The sequence below is a fragment of the Patagioenas fasciata genome, chromosome 10 (assembly GCF_037038585.1).
Source record: "Patagioenas fasciata isolate bPatFas1 chromosome 10, bPatFas1.hap1, whole genome shotgun sequence".
NCBI classification, from domain to species: Eukaryota; Metazoa; Chordata; class Aves; order Columbiformes; family Columbidae; genus Patagioenas; species Patagioenas fasciata.
The window spans coordinates 26,532,134-26,548,006 of NC_092529.1; the positions used below are offsets into that span (position 1 = coordinate 26,532,134).

General features: G+C 53.0%; 1 protein-coding gene across 1 annotated transcript; it reads left to right on the plus strand.

The window, feature by feature from the left end:
- Positions 1-3,380: 3,380 nt before the first annotated feature.
- Positions 3,381-14,810, plus strand: LOC139828725 (olfactory receptor 14L1-like). The gene is made up of 2 exons (XM_071812864.1): positions 3,381-3,957; positions 14,203-14,810. The coding sequence occupies exons 1-2, from the start codon at positions 3,381-3,383 to the stop codon at positions 14,808-14,810; spliced, it is 1,185 nt and encodes a 394-aa protein (XP_071668965.1).
- The last annotated feature ends 1,063 nt before the right edge of the window (positions 14,811-15,873 follow it).

Here is a 15,873-nt window from a genome sequence, read left to right on the forward strand (position 1 = left end):
CCTCCAGCTGATGTTCAGTCACCACAACACTGCCCATGTTGTTCTGCCCTCTCATGCTGACTCCTCAACGTTCAGCTGACATTGTCTGTCCCCAGGCAGAGCTCCACGCATCTGGTATGTACCCATCAGATAACTCAATATTGAGAAGATGAAGTGACCAGTTCTGTATCAGGGTGGGACAATAACCCCATCCATCAGGACAGAGCAGGACCTGACACGCTGAGCAGTGACCCTGAGGAGAAGGGCCTGGGCACTCCAAGGTCCCCACACCAGCCCGTGGTGCACGCTCACCATGAACAAGGCAGCTGCACACGGGGCTGCATGAGGAGGAGCGTGGGGACCCAGACACCTGGAGTTCTCATCCCATTCGGTTCAGCACTGGTGTGACCCCACACACACGGGGGTGTGCCAGTGTGCGGCTTCCCAGTTTGGAGAAGCAGGGAGGAACTGGAGAGTGCAGGGCTCTGCCAAGGCAGGTTCAGCACCTTGTGCACATGGTGTGGGATGCTGAGGGACCTGGGCTGCTTTGGCCCAGCAGCGCTGGGGAGGCTGCAGCAGTGCAGGAGTAGCCTGAGAGTGCTTGAAGGGTGGTTTCAGAGATGGTGGAGGTTTCTTCATAGTGGGAAAGAGCTTGAGAAAGAAATAATGGCCCAAAGTGCAGCTGGGGAGGTCCAGGCTGGACATGAGCAGCAAGGAATGTGACTGGAAGGGCAGTGCTGTGGTGGAGCAGGTCAGCAGAGGGAGTCTGCATCAGCCCAAGGCTTTGTGCTTCAAGGAACAGCTGGGGAGGATGAAGAGATCTCAGTAAAGGAAGGAAGATGCTCAGACAAGAGCAAGGTGGGGCAGCAGGGGGGATGTCTGCAGCCTGCAGGGAAAGAGGTGCAGGGGATGCCACAGCACAGGATAGGCTGTCATGGAGATGATCAAGGGATGTAGACGCCAAAAACCCCACCAGACATGAGCTCCTTCTCCCCTTAGCGATGGTTGTTGTGTCCACCTCTGATGCCTGTGAGGAGATACCTTGTCCTTCCAGCACAGGGGCCTCATGGCCTCCTTGTCCCCAGCCAGGAACCTAGGAGGTGTAGGACCATAGTCCTGCCCTTGGCCTTGCACAGCCCCACATCACACTGTCCCAGGAAGAGCCCAGGGTTGGGGTCAGGGCTTGGCCCTTTGGTTAAAGAAACACATCCAGGTTTAATCAGTATCAAAGAGACCTTTACTTTGCTTTTGCTGACCTGTCATCACTGCCTCCAACTTTCTGCTCTACCCAGATCCTGGATATTGTTTCTCAGTAGGTTCCCTCAGTGGGACTCATTAACATTACAAGAAACTTTGCAGTTTGAATATGACTTTGACTTCTTGAGAAGTTTCTTCATCTTCCTCCAGGGTCTGAGGTCCATGGACTCAGCACCAACGCCACCAGAGGGGTCATTAAACCGCCTTGGGCTGCTCCTGTGCTGCTGAGCTGGGCTGGGCTCCTGGGACTGAGGGAGCTCATGGCAAGCGGCAGTGCTGCAGAGAGACAGCTCTGCCCAGGAGCAGCTCCTCTGCACAGCGCAGCAGGGCTGAGGGCTCTGCCTGGGGATCTCAGGGAGACGAGCAAGGCAGAAAGAGATTAAAGGTGGTCAGGATTGGGAGGATGACTGAGAGCTCACTGGAGGAGAAACCTTTGCAGCCCTTGCCATGGTAAGTCTCTGGGTGCAGGGTAATGCAGCTGTAGCTCCTGGAGGCATCTGCTAAAACTGGCACAGGCACAGCTTATGGGATCTGTAAGGTGGGGGATCTTGCACCTCAATTTTGAACAGCTGTGAAGCCGGGTGAGTCCCCAGGGGTGCCCAGGGCTGTCCTGCAGAGCAGGGTTCCTGCACCCCAGGGCTGTGCCGGGACAGGGACTCTGCCGCCTGCCAGGGTCAGAGCTCAGCCTGCCCGGGCAGATCCCATGGCAGCAGCTGTGGGTGGAAGGAGCGACCCCCGGCAGGGCAGGCAGGGAGCTTGTGGGGTTGAAGGGTGCTGTGTGGGTCAGGGCTGCTCAGAGCTCCAGATCAACCCCACAGACATGGCAGAGGGTCCTTCTGAACAACGACATCAAGACAGCAACAGCTGCAAGGGAAGGAGTCTGTGCTTTCAGTTTTCCACTCTTGGTTGTCTGGTGTGCAGTGGGAGACGGGGATTTATTTCTCTCTTTGGAGAAGACACTGAGACCCCAGTTCTCGTTAGGACTTGTCTGAGCTGCTCCTGAGTCCCTGCACACACAGAGCTGCCCCAGGGCAGTGCCAGGAGGTGTGAGCAGGACAGAGCTGAGCACACAGCGGGTGGGGCGGGGTCTGTGACACTGACAGAGAGCAGACCCAGGGACAGAGGCACAGCTGCAGGCAGCACAGACATGGGCAGGAGGAGTTAACTGCTACCAGAAATGCTGTGGACAGGATTAAGGGACATGCTCTCGAGTGCAGACACATTTCCCAGTGCAACCTTCGATCTCATCTCCTCCCCAGCAGAGCCTCTGCCCCAAAGCCATAGGGTCCACATCACAAGTCTCCACCTCAGCAACTGGACCTCCAGGTGAAGGGTTCCTGGAACATGGTACACAGAAAAGGTGCTAAAAGTACTTGCTCTACAGTGTCATTATGTGTGTGGCAGCAGCACAGCTGGGTAAGGAGAAGGTTCCACAGCATGCCCGTCTGCCTTTCTGTCCTTGCTTTATTTTCTGGTAGCACTGCAGTGTCCTTCTCTGTTTCTCCACCTGTCCCTGGAGCTCTTGCTCTCTGGGGTTGGGGTGGCTGTGTGGGTCAGTTTTTGTTCTGACACCAACTCAGGCGGTGTTTCCCCAGAGCTGTGTTCATGGAAACTAGATGCCCAAGCTGCATTTTAAACTGTGATGAACCGTTTTTCTCACTTGGTAGAAAGAGATAATGAGCAGAAACATCCCTCCATCAGTGAGGGCGTTTTCCATGAGAAACAGCCCGTTTATTTTCTTTAGAGAAGTCTCCTCTAGCTTGTCACTGTCCTTTCCTCCTTGCACAGGTCCTCATGCCCACAGGCAGCAAATGTCCAACAGCAGCTCCATCACCCAGTTCCTCCTCCTGCCGTTCACAGACACACGGGAGCTGCAGCTCTTGCACTTCTGGCTCTTCCTGGGCATCTACCTGGCTGCCCTCCTGGGCAACGGCCTCATCATCACCACCATAGCCTGTGACCAGCACCTCCACACCCCCATGTACTTCTTCCTGCTCAACCTCGCCCTCCTCGACCTGGGTTTCATCTCCACCACTGTCCCCAAATCCATGGCCAATTCCCTCTGGGACACCAGGACCATCTCCTTTTTAGGATGTGCTGCACAGCTCTTTTCATTTGTGTTCCTGATAATAGCAGAGTACTCTATGCTCACCATCATGTCCTATGACCGCTACGTTGCCATCTGCAAACCCCTGCACTACGGGACCCTCCTGGGCAGCAGAGCTTGTGTCCACATGGCAGCAGCTGCCTGGGCCACTGGGTTTCTCACTGCTCTGCTGCACACGGCCAATACATTTTCACTGCCCCTGTGCAAGGGCAATGCCCTGGACAAGTTCTTCTGTGAAATCCCCCAGATCCTCAATCTCTCCTGCTCACACTCCTACGTTAAGGGTTTGGCTCTTCTTCTCATTAGTGCCTGTTTATTCTTTGTGTGTTTTGTTTTCATTGTGCTGTCCTATGTGCAGATCTTCAGGGCCGTGCTGAGGATCCCCTCTGAGCAGGGATGGCACAAAGCCTTTTCCACCTGCCTCCCTCACCTGGCCGTGATCTCCCTGTTCCTCAGCACCTCTTTTTATGTCTACCTGAAACCCCGATCCTTCTCTTCCCCATCCCTGGATCTGGTCCTGGCAGTTCTGTACTCGGTGGTGCCTCCAGCAGTGAACCCCCTCATCTACAGCATGAGGAACAAGGAACTCCAGGGTTCCATGTGGAAAAAGATAAGTGGATGTTTTCAATAACAAACAGCAACAAACTCTCATTTTCTGCATAGCAGTTATAGTGTAACTCAGTGCAGGCTCAGTCATTCTTGTTCACTCGTTGTTGTTGTGTTTTGTGATAATGTTGTCATCCCTTACCTAATTCACTCTCTGCCTTTTTTTCTGACCAATTCTTTATGAAAATGCGGAGACATTTTGCCTGTGTTTAAAAAAAATAAAAAAAATAATAAAGGGCACTGCAGTGTTCTGTCTTGGTTTGTTTGTCTCCTGAGATCTTCTTTTAATTCCTTTTTGGAGACACAGGGAGTTTCTGTTTGCATTGGTGGAGGGGAACAGAGTCCAGCATGGCAGCCCTGCCAGGGAGCACCAGTGCTTGTTCTTCCAGAGCTGTTCTGGTTCCACTCCCACACTCTCCTTCTCATCCCTTGTGTTGGTGCAAGGCCTGAGTGCTCTGGCAGCCTCGTCCCCGTCCAGAAAATAAAGCAGGGACAGGCAATGGGCACTGCTGTGACAGAGCTGGCCTCAGAACAGCCTTTCCAGATAGAAAGGTGATCTCCTCAGGGCAGGGACTGAAGGTTTAGATCTGCTTACAATGTTTTTCTCAATAACATTTTCAAGAAAGTGGCCACAGATGCAACACCAGGGTACAGCTGAACAGTGTGTGTGTGCAGGGCTGGCACACAGCAGTGTCCTCTCACAGCCAGGCCTCCTGCCAGAGACCTGCAGGACCAGCAGAGCAGGGGCTGGGTTGTGCCCCTGTGCACCCCTTCAGAAGGTGCCTCAGGTCAATCACCATGCACTGGCCACTCACAACCACCATTTCCAGCCCTGCGCTCTCACCCAAAGAGGCTGTTCTTCCCTCCAAGGGTAGACACTCAATGAGTGCTTCAGCAGTCCATGTTTGCTTTGGACAGATGAGATGGGAGTATGCACATCATGTACGTGAGGTGACATGAACATGAGTGAGCACAAACACCATCAACTACTCCTTTTCATTCTGTGAAGGCCTGTGGAACACACGAGGTCTTGAGCTCACTTCATATTGGGAGGAGCAACCTATGAGAAATCACCTGAATGCAGCACTGGGTTGTGCTTCCTTTGACTGAGGTCCCCGTGTCCATTCCTTATGATGCGGGACATCTCAGATGAGTCCAGAGCAGGTGACACAGCAGAGGGGTGAGGTATCTCCCATCCTTTGGGAGTGGCAACAGGAAGCCAGAAGGACACTGTGACTCCTGCCTCTGTGTGTAAAAGGGACAGACTCTGTCTGTGAGCATCCCTGGGTGCATAAGGAGTCCTGAGATCAATTCAGATATGGATGCCAGACAGAACCCTGATATTTCTCTGTGTGACTCCAGGAACAGATCCCACTGGATCAGTGAGATTCATCTCAGCTGCACTGGACAGGATCATTGCAGGATCGTTCTCCAATCTGCTACATCACCATTGCCTGTGATTCCACATTGTGCTTTCATAAGTGCCATAGAAACCAGAATGGTTCTGGGGTCCTAAGGAAATGCAGATCTCAAACCCATCTTCAAGAGGAGCAGGAATAGGAACGGGGAGAGTAACAGGCTGGCCACCCTACCTCTCTCCCTGGGAAGGGGATGGGACGCGTCCTCCTGCAGCCGTTTCCAGGAATGTGAAGGACAAGGAAGGGACTGCTGAACCCAAATGGACAGGGGAAAGAAAGGCATGTTGTGGACAGGGCGTTTGCAAGGCTCAGCCATGGTCTCCTTCTGGCCAGAGTGATGCTGATGGGGCTCAAGAAGTGGATGCTGGGTGGGAAGTTGGCTGAACCATCAAGCCCAAACATCATCAGTGGTACAAAGTCCTCTGTGCAGCCAGTTACTGGTGTCATCTCTCAGTGACCAGCACTTGGACAACACTGTTGAACATCTTTATTCTCCCCTTCCAGGATGTAACACTGTGCACTTTCAGTGCCTTTGAGGATGATGGAGGCTTTTCATTCACATTGCTCGTAGGAAAAATATTTGACAAATTTGAAAAAGGTGAGGGAGTGAGATGGGTGTCTGCAGCCTGCAGGGAAAGAGGAGCAGGTGTAGGATGATGTAGAGCACGATTCAATCTTGGTCAGGTCCTGGGTCCTCAGGAGGGGATGGATGGGTGTGGTATTATGAGGTCTCAGACACTCATAATCCAGTCACAATCGTGTGGCTGTGAAGGGACAGTGAGGTCAGTTCTGTCTCTGGAGGTGACAGCCAGGCAGCAGGGACATGGCTGGGAAAGAACCTCTGCCAAGGTACCCACAGGTCCTACCCAGGAAGAGGCCTTGGAGATGGGTTGTCATGTCCATCCTGCCTGAGAACATGACGGGACAGCAGCAGCGACATGTGCAACTTGGAAGGTGAGGACTGGATATGAGGAGTAAGAAATGTCACTGGAAGGGCAGTGCTGTGGTGCAAGAGGTCACCCAGAGGGAGCTGGATCAGCCCATGGTTTGTGTTCCAAAGAGCAGCCAGTGAGGGTGCAGACACAGCAGTGAAGGTGCAGAAATGCTGGGGTGAGAGCAGGTGGGGAAGCGAGATGGGTGTCTGCAGCCTGCAGGGAAAGAGGTGCAGGGGTAGGACCGTGTAGAACAGCCTGTGGTGGAGATGGAAAAGGGTGCTGGCAAGGCTGGAAGGGACCCACAGAACCCAGGTCTCTGTCCCCTTGGCCATGGCAGTTGTCTCTGCCACTGAGGCCCAGGAGAAGATGTTGTCCTCATGGCACTGGGGCCTCACTGCCTCCTTGCAGCCCCATGGGGAAGCTGGAAGTTGTTGGACCAGTGTTGTCCTTCCCTGGACCTTGCACACCCACATCCCATGGTCCCAGGAAGAGCTCTGAGCCGTGTGTGAGGGACAGGATCCCCCTTCCCATTGCCTGGAGGTCATGGCTTCTCCTTTCTGCTTCAGAAAGCAAACCAAGGGTTTTTCACCATCAGAGCTGAACAAAAGTCTAAAAGGAGACCTCATGGTGGCTACAGCTTCCTCACAAGGGGAGAAGGAAGGGAAGGTACTGATCTCTTCTCTCTGGTGACCAGTGGCAGAACCCCAGTGGTGAGATGAACCCGAGTGAGCACAAATGCTGTCAGCTATTCCTTCGGGTGCCATGAAGGGCAGTGGGACAGAGATGGTGTTCAGGGGTCTCTTCCAGTGTGTGTTACTGTAGGATTCCATGAATCTTTTCCCTGGAGAGCTCTTTCAAGTCAGAATAGACAGAGGAAAGAGAAAAAAATGAGGCAGAAGAAGAGATATAAAATGCCCCAGAGTAAATACAGCAGCTCCTCTGAGGAACGTTTCTCCATTCAAACCCTTGATAGGAAATCTATTGGATACATTTGATGAAAGCAGCTCAGTTTCATCTGCTCACACACTGGACCACAAGGAGGGTGATGGCTGGGTACGATACCATGTGGTCACTTGTGTCTCAGGAACTCATAGTCCAGTAGGAAGCCAATGGCTGTGCAGGGCACTGTGAGGTCACTTCTGCCTCTGCAGGGGATAGGCCAACAGCAGGAACATGGCTGGGAAAGGACTGTGAGGTCACACACACCAGACGAGCAATCGGGCCCAATCAGCATGGCTTTGTGAAAGGCAGGTCCTGCTTGACCTCCCTGATCTCCTTCTATGACAAGGTGACCGGCTGAGCAGATGAGGGAAAGTCTGTTGTGGGGAGTGAATCCGCCACACAGGCTGTGGGTGTTGTGTCCTTAGACTGCAGTAAAGCCTTTGACACCGTATCCCACAGCATCTCCTGGAGAAGCTGCAGCTCATGGCCTGGATAGTGTAGCTGTGATGGGTAAAGAACTGGCTGGAGGGCTGGGCCCAAAGAGTTGTGGTGAATGGAGCCAAACCGAGTTGGCGGCCGGTCAGGAGTCGTATCCCCAGGACTCAGTATCGGGGACAGTTCTGTTTAATCTCTTTATCAATGATCTGGATGAGGTGATCAAGGGCAATCTCAGTAAGTTTGTAGATGACACCAAGTTGGGTTGGAATGTTAATCTGCTGGAGGTTGGGAAGGCCATACAGAGGGATCCTGTCTGACTGAGGCCAGTTGTCTGAGTTTCTATGAGGCCAAGTGCTGGGTCAGGCAGATGGGTCATAACAACCTCCTGGAACAGTACAGGCTTGAAGAAGAGCAGCTGGAAAGCTGCTGTAAGAAAAAGACGTGGGGGTGTTGATTGACAGAGCCTCTTCTGAAGAGCAGGAGGCCTGAGCAGCGGTGATTGGACATGTGTAGGTGTGGGAGAGGGTCAGGGCTGACCCTGCTCTGCTCTGTTCCTCTCTCACACTGCCCACGCTTGGATGGACCTCAGATATCATCCATGAACCTTGTGGATGCATGAACCTCCTGGAGTGATGGGTATGGATCCAAATAGAGGATTCAAGCAAGTGTGGGACTGGGACATTAAGGAGATTGGTGGCCATTGCCAGGTGTATGAAAGAAGCTGGATGAGTTGTGAGGAACTCACAGGCATTTGCAGCTCCACAGAAAACCACAGCCTTGCTGTTAAAGCAACAGCACTCGACATAAAACCCACCCCCAAAGCATGAAACACTCACAGTGACCACAGGAAAAGCCTTTTAAAACATTTGAGAAAAATCTACCAGGTCCCAGGGGTCAGGGCTCACCCACTGTGATGATGAACAAGCATCAAGGGCTAACATGGCATCAGAGCCACCTCCACATGGCCCTCACCACCTGTAATCAGTGTCTCCAAGTCTTTCCTTCACCAGCCTTCTGGGACTGGGACCTGCACTGGTTGTTTCCTTCACAGCTGTGTCAGTGATGGCCCTTCATGGGGTCCCAAACATCCTCAGAAACCTGGGGTTTGCTTCTGCCTTTCACTTCATCAGAGGTTTGTTCATTCTTTCAGTATCTGCAGTTCAGGATCATGGCAGCAGAGGGCTCATGAACATCGAAAATACTCTTAGAAGGCAAGGCTCTGTGCATCATTTTCCTATAGGCTTCAAGTCTTGTGTGGATGATTAGGGAGATTTCAGGAACAGCCAAGCAGAGAGCATTTCCACAAGAAACAGCAATAAAACCAAATTTCTTCTATTTCCTTCCCTGCTCTCCCTTCCCTCCCTTTCCAGAACAGGTGGCATCGACAGTTTCCTGTTCATATTGATGTGGAACATCTCAGGATAAGACTGAATGTATTGGAAACGTGGGTGCCTAAATCACCATGTGAGTGAGGAATCACACAACTCTGGACCAATACATGGAAGTTCTTGGGAACTTCAGGTGCCACAGCACAGTGATACTTGTGTTCAGGGAGCTGTTCAAGTGACCCATCTCCTCTTCTGTAATGGTGTCTGAGTTTGCTCAGGTCATCCCTGACTTGAGCCCCATCCACTGCTGGGTGTTCTCCAGACTCCTGCCTTCAGGAACAGAGTCCCAGGAGACCTTGGTGGTGAAGATGGAGGCAAAGAAGCCATGAAGAACCTCAGTCCTCTCTGATTCTACTCTTAAGAAGTGCAGCAGCAGGCCCACAATCGCCCTCTTTATTTAACTGCAAATGAAGCTATATCAGGTCATCTTGCTGCCCTCAGCCTCCCCGCAGGTATCAAATCCAGGGCAGGTTTGGCATCATCCTCACATCCATGGCCAAGGTTTCTAAATTCCTCCTTTGCAGCTTCCCCTGCTTCCACCTCCTGTGTGCTGCCTTTTTGCTCTGGAGCTCCAACAGTTCAAATGGGCAGCCTCATGAGATAAATGCTTCTTTTCATGGGAACTCAGATCATTCTTGTGCTTGGAGCAGGCTGTACTGTAAGGCTGATCAGATTTCCTGAGCTCCTTCACACTTCAGACCTACTTCTATGTCCCCACCTCTATCGGCCGCTGTCCCCCGGTATGTGAAAGTCTGGAGTCCACCAGCCTGAGCTCTGCTGCTGGCCTTCCTCCCTCCACTCTGGTGCCTGGGACCCCACTGTTTCCTGGTCGCAACAGCCAAGGTGGACACTGATGTTCACATCTCTCACCAGCTCTTCTTTGTTTCCCACTTCCAGATCCAGGTGCGAATCACCTTTGTTGCTCACCAAGCAGACATGTTAAGAAGTTGTCACAAGATCCTCTGGACTGTTGGCACCTGCCACTTTGCCAGGCCAGTGAATGTAAGGGCAATTACAGTTCCCCATAGGAAACTGCTCATTGACTGGTGACTTCTTCAGGTTGCTGACAGAAGATCTTTTCCATGATCCAGTAGTTTGCAAAACCCAACGCGCTGTCACCCTGTACTGGGTTTACATGGCAAAGTCTTGGAACTGGGGGTGAGTGTGGCTGTGCTACAGTTGTCACCTCTCTGAGAAGACAACAGGTGTTCAAGTGACATCAGGAAGCTGATTTCAGCTGGCTCCAAATGGACCCACTCCTTGCCAAATCTGAGCCACTCAGTGATGCTGGCAGCACCTCTGGGATATTGTATTTGAGAAAGGGTAAAAAACACTGCACAAGACCAGGTGGGAGAGAGGAAGGAGGAGATGTGAGAGAAAAGCACTGCAGACACCAAGGTCATATCCCATAGGACCCAAGCAGGTCCCTCAGCAGGCCAAAGCTTGCTCTCCTGAAATCCTGCTCTTGGCCTTGTTATCATCTCCTAGGAGCCTCAGCTTCACTTTCCCATCCCTGGCTGTTCCATCCTGACCAACTCTTTGTGGTTTGTAAGTGTGAAGTCCCACAGGGCACCTCACCCCACTGACTCCTCAGTCACCCGTGTCACGAAGATGTTGTCAATGAGCTCCAGCCCCTCCTGGATGGCTGGTTCCTTGCAGATATTGGGATATCTTAGGTCAGCCATGAGGACACCGCCCTGGAAACATGAGGTTTCTTTCATTTGTCTGAAGGAGGCCTCATCTAATTCCTCTGCCTGATCAGTGAGTCTGTAGCTGATGTCCAGTGACCACAACATTGCCCATGTTGTTCTGCCCTCTCTTGGTGACTCCTCAACCTTCACCTGACATTGTCTGTCCCCAGGCACAGCTCCACACATTCCTGCTGCTTTTCCACATGAAGAAAAACTACCCCCTTGAATCCAGACCTCTGGTATTATAAGTACCAGACCCCCAATAGCCCACACTTTCTCCAGGAGATGGTGTTTGTAGTGCCCTGCAGCTCCTTATCCTGTTGTCTTGGGAGAGACACCCTAATCAGGTTAAACCATGTGCATGAAAACATCAATAGCTGAGTAAATGGAGCTTCAGTCCAGGGAGAGCAGCAACTTTGAGAAAATCTGGTGTTCACCCAGGTTCGGGTTTGATAAAAGAAAGTGACCAGTTCTATCCAGGGGCAGGAGAACAAACCCATACATCAGGACATGGCAGGACCTGACACGCTGAACAGTGACCCTGAGGAGAAGGGCCTAGGCACTCCAAGGTCCCCACACCAGCCCGTGGTGCACGCTCACCATGAACAAGGCAGCTGCACACGGGGCTGCATGAGGAGGAGGGTGGACACACAGACACCTGGAGTTCTCATCCCATTCGGTTCAGCACTGGTGTGACCCCACACACACGGGGGTGTGCCAGTGTGCGGCTTCCCAGTTTGGAGAAGCAGGGAGGAACTGGAGAGTGCAGGGCTCTGCCAAGGCAGGTTCAGCACCTTGTGCACATGGTGTGGGATGCTGAGGGACCTGGGCTGCTTTGGCCCAGCAGCACTGGGGAGGCTGCAGCAGTGCAGGAGTAGCCTGAGAGTACTTGAAGGGTGGTTTCAGAGGTGGTGGAGGTTTCTTCATAGTGGGAAAGAGCATGAGAAAGAAATAATGGCCCAAATTGCAGCCGGGGAGGTCCAGGCTGGACATGAGCAGCAAGGAATGTGACTGGAAGGGCAGTGCTGTGGTGGAGCAGGTCAGCAGAGGGAGTCTGCATCAGCCCAAGGCTTTGTGCTTCAAGGAACATCTGGGGAGGATGCAGAGATCTCAGCAAAGGAAGGAAGATGCTCAGACAAGAGCAAGGTGGGGCAGCAGGGGGGATGTCTGCAGCCTGCAGGGAAAGAGGTGCAGGGGATGCCACAGCACAGGACAGGCTGTGGTGGAGATGAGCAAGGGATGTAAAGAGGCGGAAAGCCCCCAACAGACATCAGCTCTTTCTCCCCTTGGCTATGATTGTTGTCTGCACCTCTGATGCCTGTGAGGAGACACCTTGTCCTTCCAGCACAGGGGCCTCATGGCCTCCTTGTCCCCAGCCAGGAGCCTGGGAGGTGTGGGACCATAGTCCTGCCCTTGGCCTTGCACAGCCCCACATCACACTGTCCAGGAAGGGCCCTGGGCAATGTGGGAGGGACAGGATCTGCCTTCCCAGGGCTGGGGGTCAGGACTTGGCCCTTTGGTTAATGAAACGCATTCAGGTTTACTCAGCATCAGAGCCACCTTTCACTTGCTTACCCTTTGTTCTGCTTCAAGTTTTCTGTCCCAGCTGCCCTGGGGATGGTTTCTCAGTTGTGTTCCTCAGTGGGATTCATTAACATTACAAGAAACTTTGAAGTTTAGATCTGAGTTTGACTTCCTCAACTTGTCCTCAGGGTCTGACATTCATGGACTCTGCACCAAAGCTGGGCTCCTGGGACAGAGGGAGCTCCTGGCAAGCGGCAGCGCTGCAGAGAGACAGCTCTGCCCAGGAGCAGCTCCTCTGCACAGCGCAGCAGGGCTGAGGGCTCTGCCTGGGGATCTCAGGGAGACGAGCAAGGCAGAGAGAGATTAAAGGTGGTCAGGATTGGGAGGATGACTGAGAGCTCACTGGAGGAGAAACCTTTGCAGCCCTTGCCATGGTAAGTCTCTGGGTGCAGGGCAATGCAGCTGTAGGTCCTGGAGGCATCTCCTCAAACTGGCACAGGCACAGCTGGTGGGATCTGTAAGGACGGGGATCTTTTTCAGCAACTTCAAAAATCTGAGAAGCAAGTTGTGCACCCAGGGGTGCCCAGGGTTGTCCTGCAGAGCAGGGTCCCTGCACCCCAGGGCTGTGCCGGGACAGGGACTCTGCCGCCTGCCAGGGTCAGCGCTCAGCCTGCCCGGGGAGATCCCATGGCAGCAGCTGTGGGTGGAAGGAGCGACCCCCGGCAGGGCAGGCAGGGAGCTTGTGGGGTTGGAGGGTGCTGTGTGGGTCAGGGCTGCTCAGAGCTCCAGATCAACCCCACAGACATGGCAGTGCCAGGAGGTGTGAGTAGAACCGAGCTGAGCACACAGCGGGTGGGACGGGGTCTGTGGCACTGACAGGGAGCAGACCCAGGGACAGAGACACAGATGCAGGAGCACAGATATGGACAGGGACATGGAGAGGGACCAGAAATGCTGGGGAGGGGATTCAGGAACCCCCGTGCCATCTCCTGCAGTGCAAACGATTCCCAGTGCAACCCCTGGTCTCCTCTCCTCCCCAGCGGAGCCTCTGCCCCAAAGCCATGGGGTCCAGGTCACGAGTCTCCACCTCAGCAGCTGGACCTCCACGTGAAGGGTTCCTGGAACGTGGTACACAAAAAAGGTGCTAAAAGTACTTGCTCTACAGTGTAATTATGTAAGTGGCAGCAGCACAACCAGGTAAGGAGAAGGTTCCACAGCATGCCCGTCTGCCTTTCTGTCCTTGCTTTATTTCTCAGAAGCACTGCAGTGTCCTTCCCTGTTTCTCCACCTGTCCATGCTGCTCTTGTTCTCTGGGGTTGGGGTGGGAGTGTGGTTCAGTTTTTGGTCTGACACCTACACAGGGGCATTTCCCCCAGAGCTGTGTTCATGGAAACTAGATTTCTAAACTACATTTTAAACTGTGATGAACTGTTTTCCTCACTTGGTAGAAAGAGAGAATGAACGGAAACGTCCCTCCATCAGGGAGGGGGTTTTCCATGAGAAACAGCCTGTTCATTTTCCTCAGAGAAGTCTCCCCTAACTTATCGCTGTCCTTTCCTCCTTGCACAGGTCCTCATGCCCACAGGCAGCAAATGTCCAACAGCAGCTCCATCACCCAGTTCCTCCTCCTGCCGTTCACAGACACACGGGAGCTGCAGCTCTTGCACTTCTGGCTCTTCCTGGGCATCTACCTGGCTGCCCTCCTGGGCAACGGCCTCATCATCACCACCATAACCTGTGATCAGCACCTCCACACCCCCATGTACTTCTTCCTGCTCAACCTCGCCCTCCTTGACCTGGGCGGCATCTCCGTCACTGTCCCCAAGTCCATGGCCAACTCTCTGTGGGATACCAAGGTCATTTCCTATGCAGGGTGTGCTGCACAGGTCTTCTTTTTTTGTTTCTTGTTTGCTGCAGAGTATTCTCTGCTCACCGTCATGTCCTACGACCGCTACGTTGCCATCTGCAAACCCCTGCGCTACGGGACCCTCCTGGGCAGCAGAGCTTGTGTCCACATGGCAGCAGCTGCCTGGGCCACTGGGTTTCTCTATGCTCTGCTGCACACGGCCAATACATTTTCACTGCCACTGTGCAAGGGCAATGCCCTGGGCCAGTTCTTCTGTGAAATCCCCCAGATCCTCAAGTTCTCCTGCTCGGGCACTTACCTCAGGGAACTTGGGCTTCTTGTGGTCAGCGTCTGCTTAGTTTTTATGTGTTTTGTGTTCATTGTGCTGTCCTATGTGCAGATCTTCAGGATCGTGCTGAGGATCCCCTCTGAGCAGGGACGGCACAAAGCCTTTTCCACCTGCCTCCCTCACCTGGCCGTGGTCTCCCTGTTTGTCAGCACTGGTGTGTTTGCCCACCTGAAGCCCCGCTCCATCTCCTCCCCATCCCTGGACCTGGTGGTGTCTGTTCTGTACTCGGTGGTGCCTCCAGTAGTGAACCCCCTCATCTACAGCATGAGGAACCAGGAGCTCAAGGATGCCTTGTGCAAACTCATATCCTTGTGTGTTCTCAAGCTATAAACTGCCCATTTGGTTCTCCATAGGCTTTTAATGTAGCTAATTACAGGTCCAGCCTGTCATCTGGATTTTTTGTTGTCATTAGTTGTTTTCTTATTGTGATAATGTTGTCATCCCCTTTCTAATTCACTGTTGGCTTTTCTTTTATAACTGTTGGCTGTGTAAATGAGGAGCCGGGCTCTCCTTATCTCTAAACAAAATAAAGGGCTCTTTAGTGACTTGTTTTTCACTATATCCTTCCTGCAAGCCCTTTTTAGAACTGCAGCGATGTTTCCTGTGTTCATGGAAGGAGGGGAAAAGCGTCCAATATGGCAGCACTGCCAGGGAGCTCTAGCGCTTGTTCTTCCAGAGCTGTTCTGGTTTGACTCCCACACTCTCGTTCTCATCCCTTGTGTTGGTGCAAGGCCTGAGTGCTCTGGCAGCTTGGTCCCCGTCCTGCTGTGTGTCAGTGCTGTGAGCGCAGGCAGGGACAGGCAATGGGAACTGCTGTGACAGAGCTGGACTCATAACAACCTTTCTAGAGAGAAAGGTGATCTCCCCAGTGCAGTACATGATGGTTTATATCTTGCAGGATATGTCTAAAAAAATGTCCCACAGACTCAAACCCCAGGGCACAGCTGAACAGTGTGTGTGTGCAGGGCTGGCACACAGCAGTGTCCTCTCACAGCCAGGCCTCCTGCCAGAGACCTGCAGGACCAGCAGAGCAGGGGCTGGGCTGTGCCCCTGTGCACTGGACACCCCTTTGGAAGGAGCTTCAGGTCAATCACCATCGACTGGCCCCTCAAAACCATCATTTCCAGCACTGGCCTCTCACCCACAGAGGTTGTTCTTCCTTCCATGGATGGACACTCAATGAGTAGGTCAGCAGTCCATGTGCAGATGAGATGTGTGCAACTTTGTGCAGATGAGATGTGAGCACGCACATCATGTACGTGAGGTGAGATGAACGCAAGCGAGCACAAACACCATCAACTGTTCCTTGGGCTTCCATGAAGGCCAGTGCCACAGACAAGGTCTTGAGGTCACTTCATATTGGGAGGAACACCCCATAGGAAATCACCTGAAT

Excerpts from the sequence above, each read along its gene's own strand:
- LOC139828725 (XM_071812864.1), top strand. The coding sequence starts at position 3,381 with ATGCTCACCATCATGTCCTATGACCGCTACGTTGCCATCTGCAAACCC. Across the intron at positions 3,958-14,202 it reads TTCCATGTGGAAAAAGATAA|AGTATTCTCTGCTCACCGTC; the intron begins GTGGATGTTTTC and ends TGTTTGCTGCAG.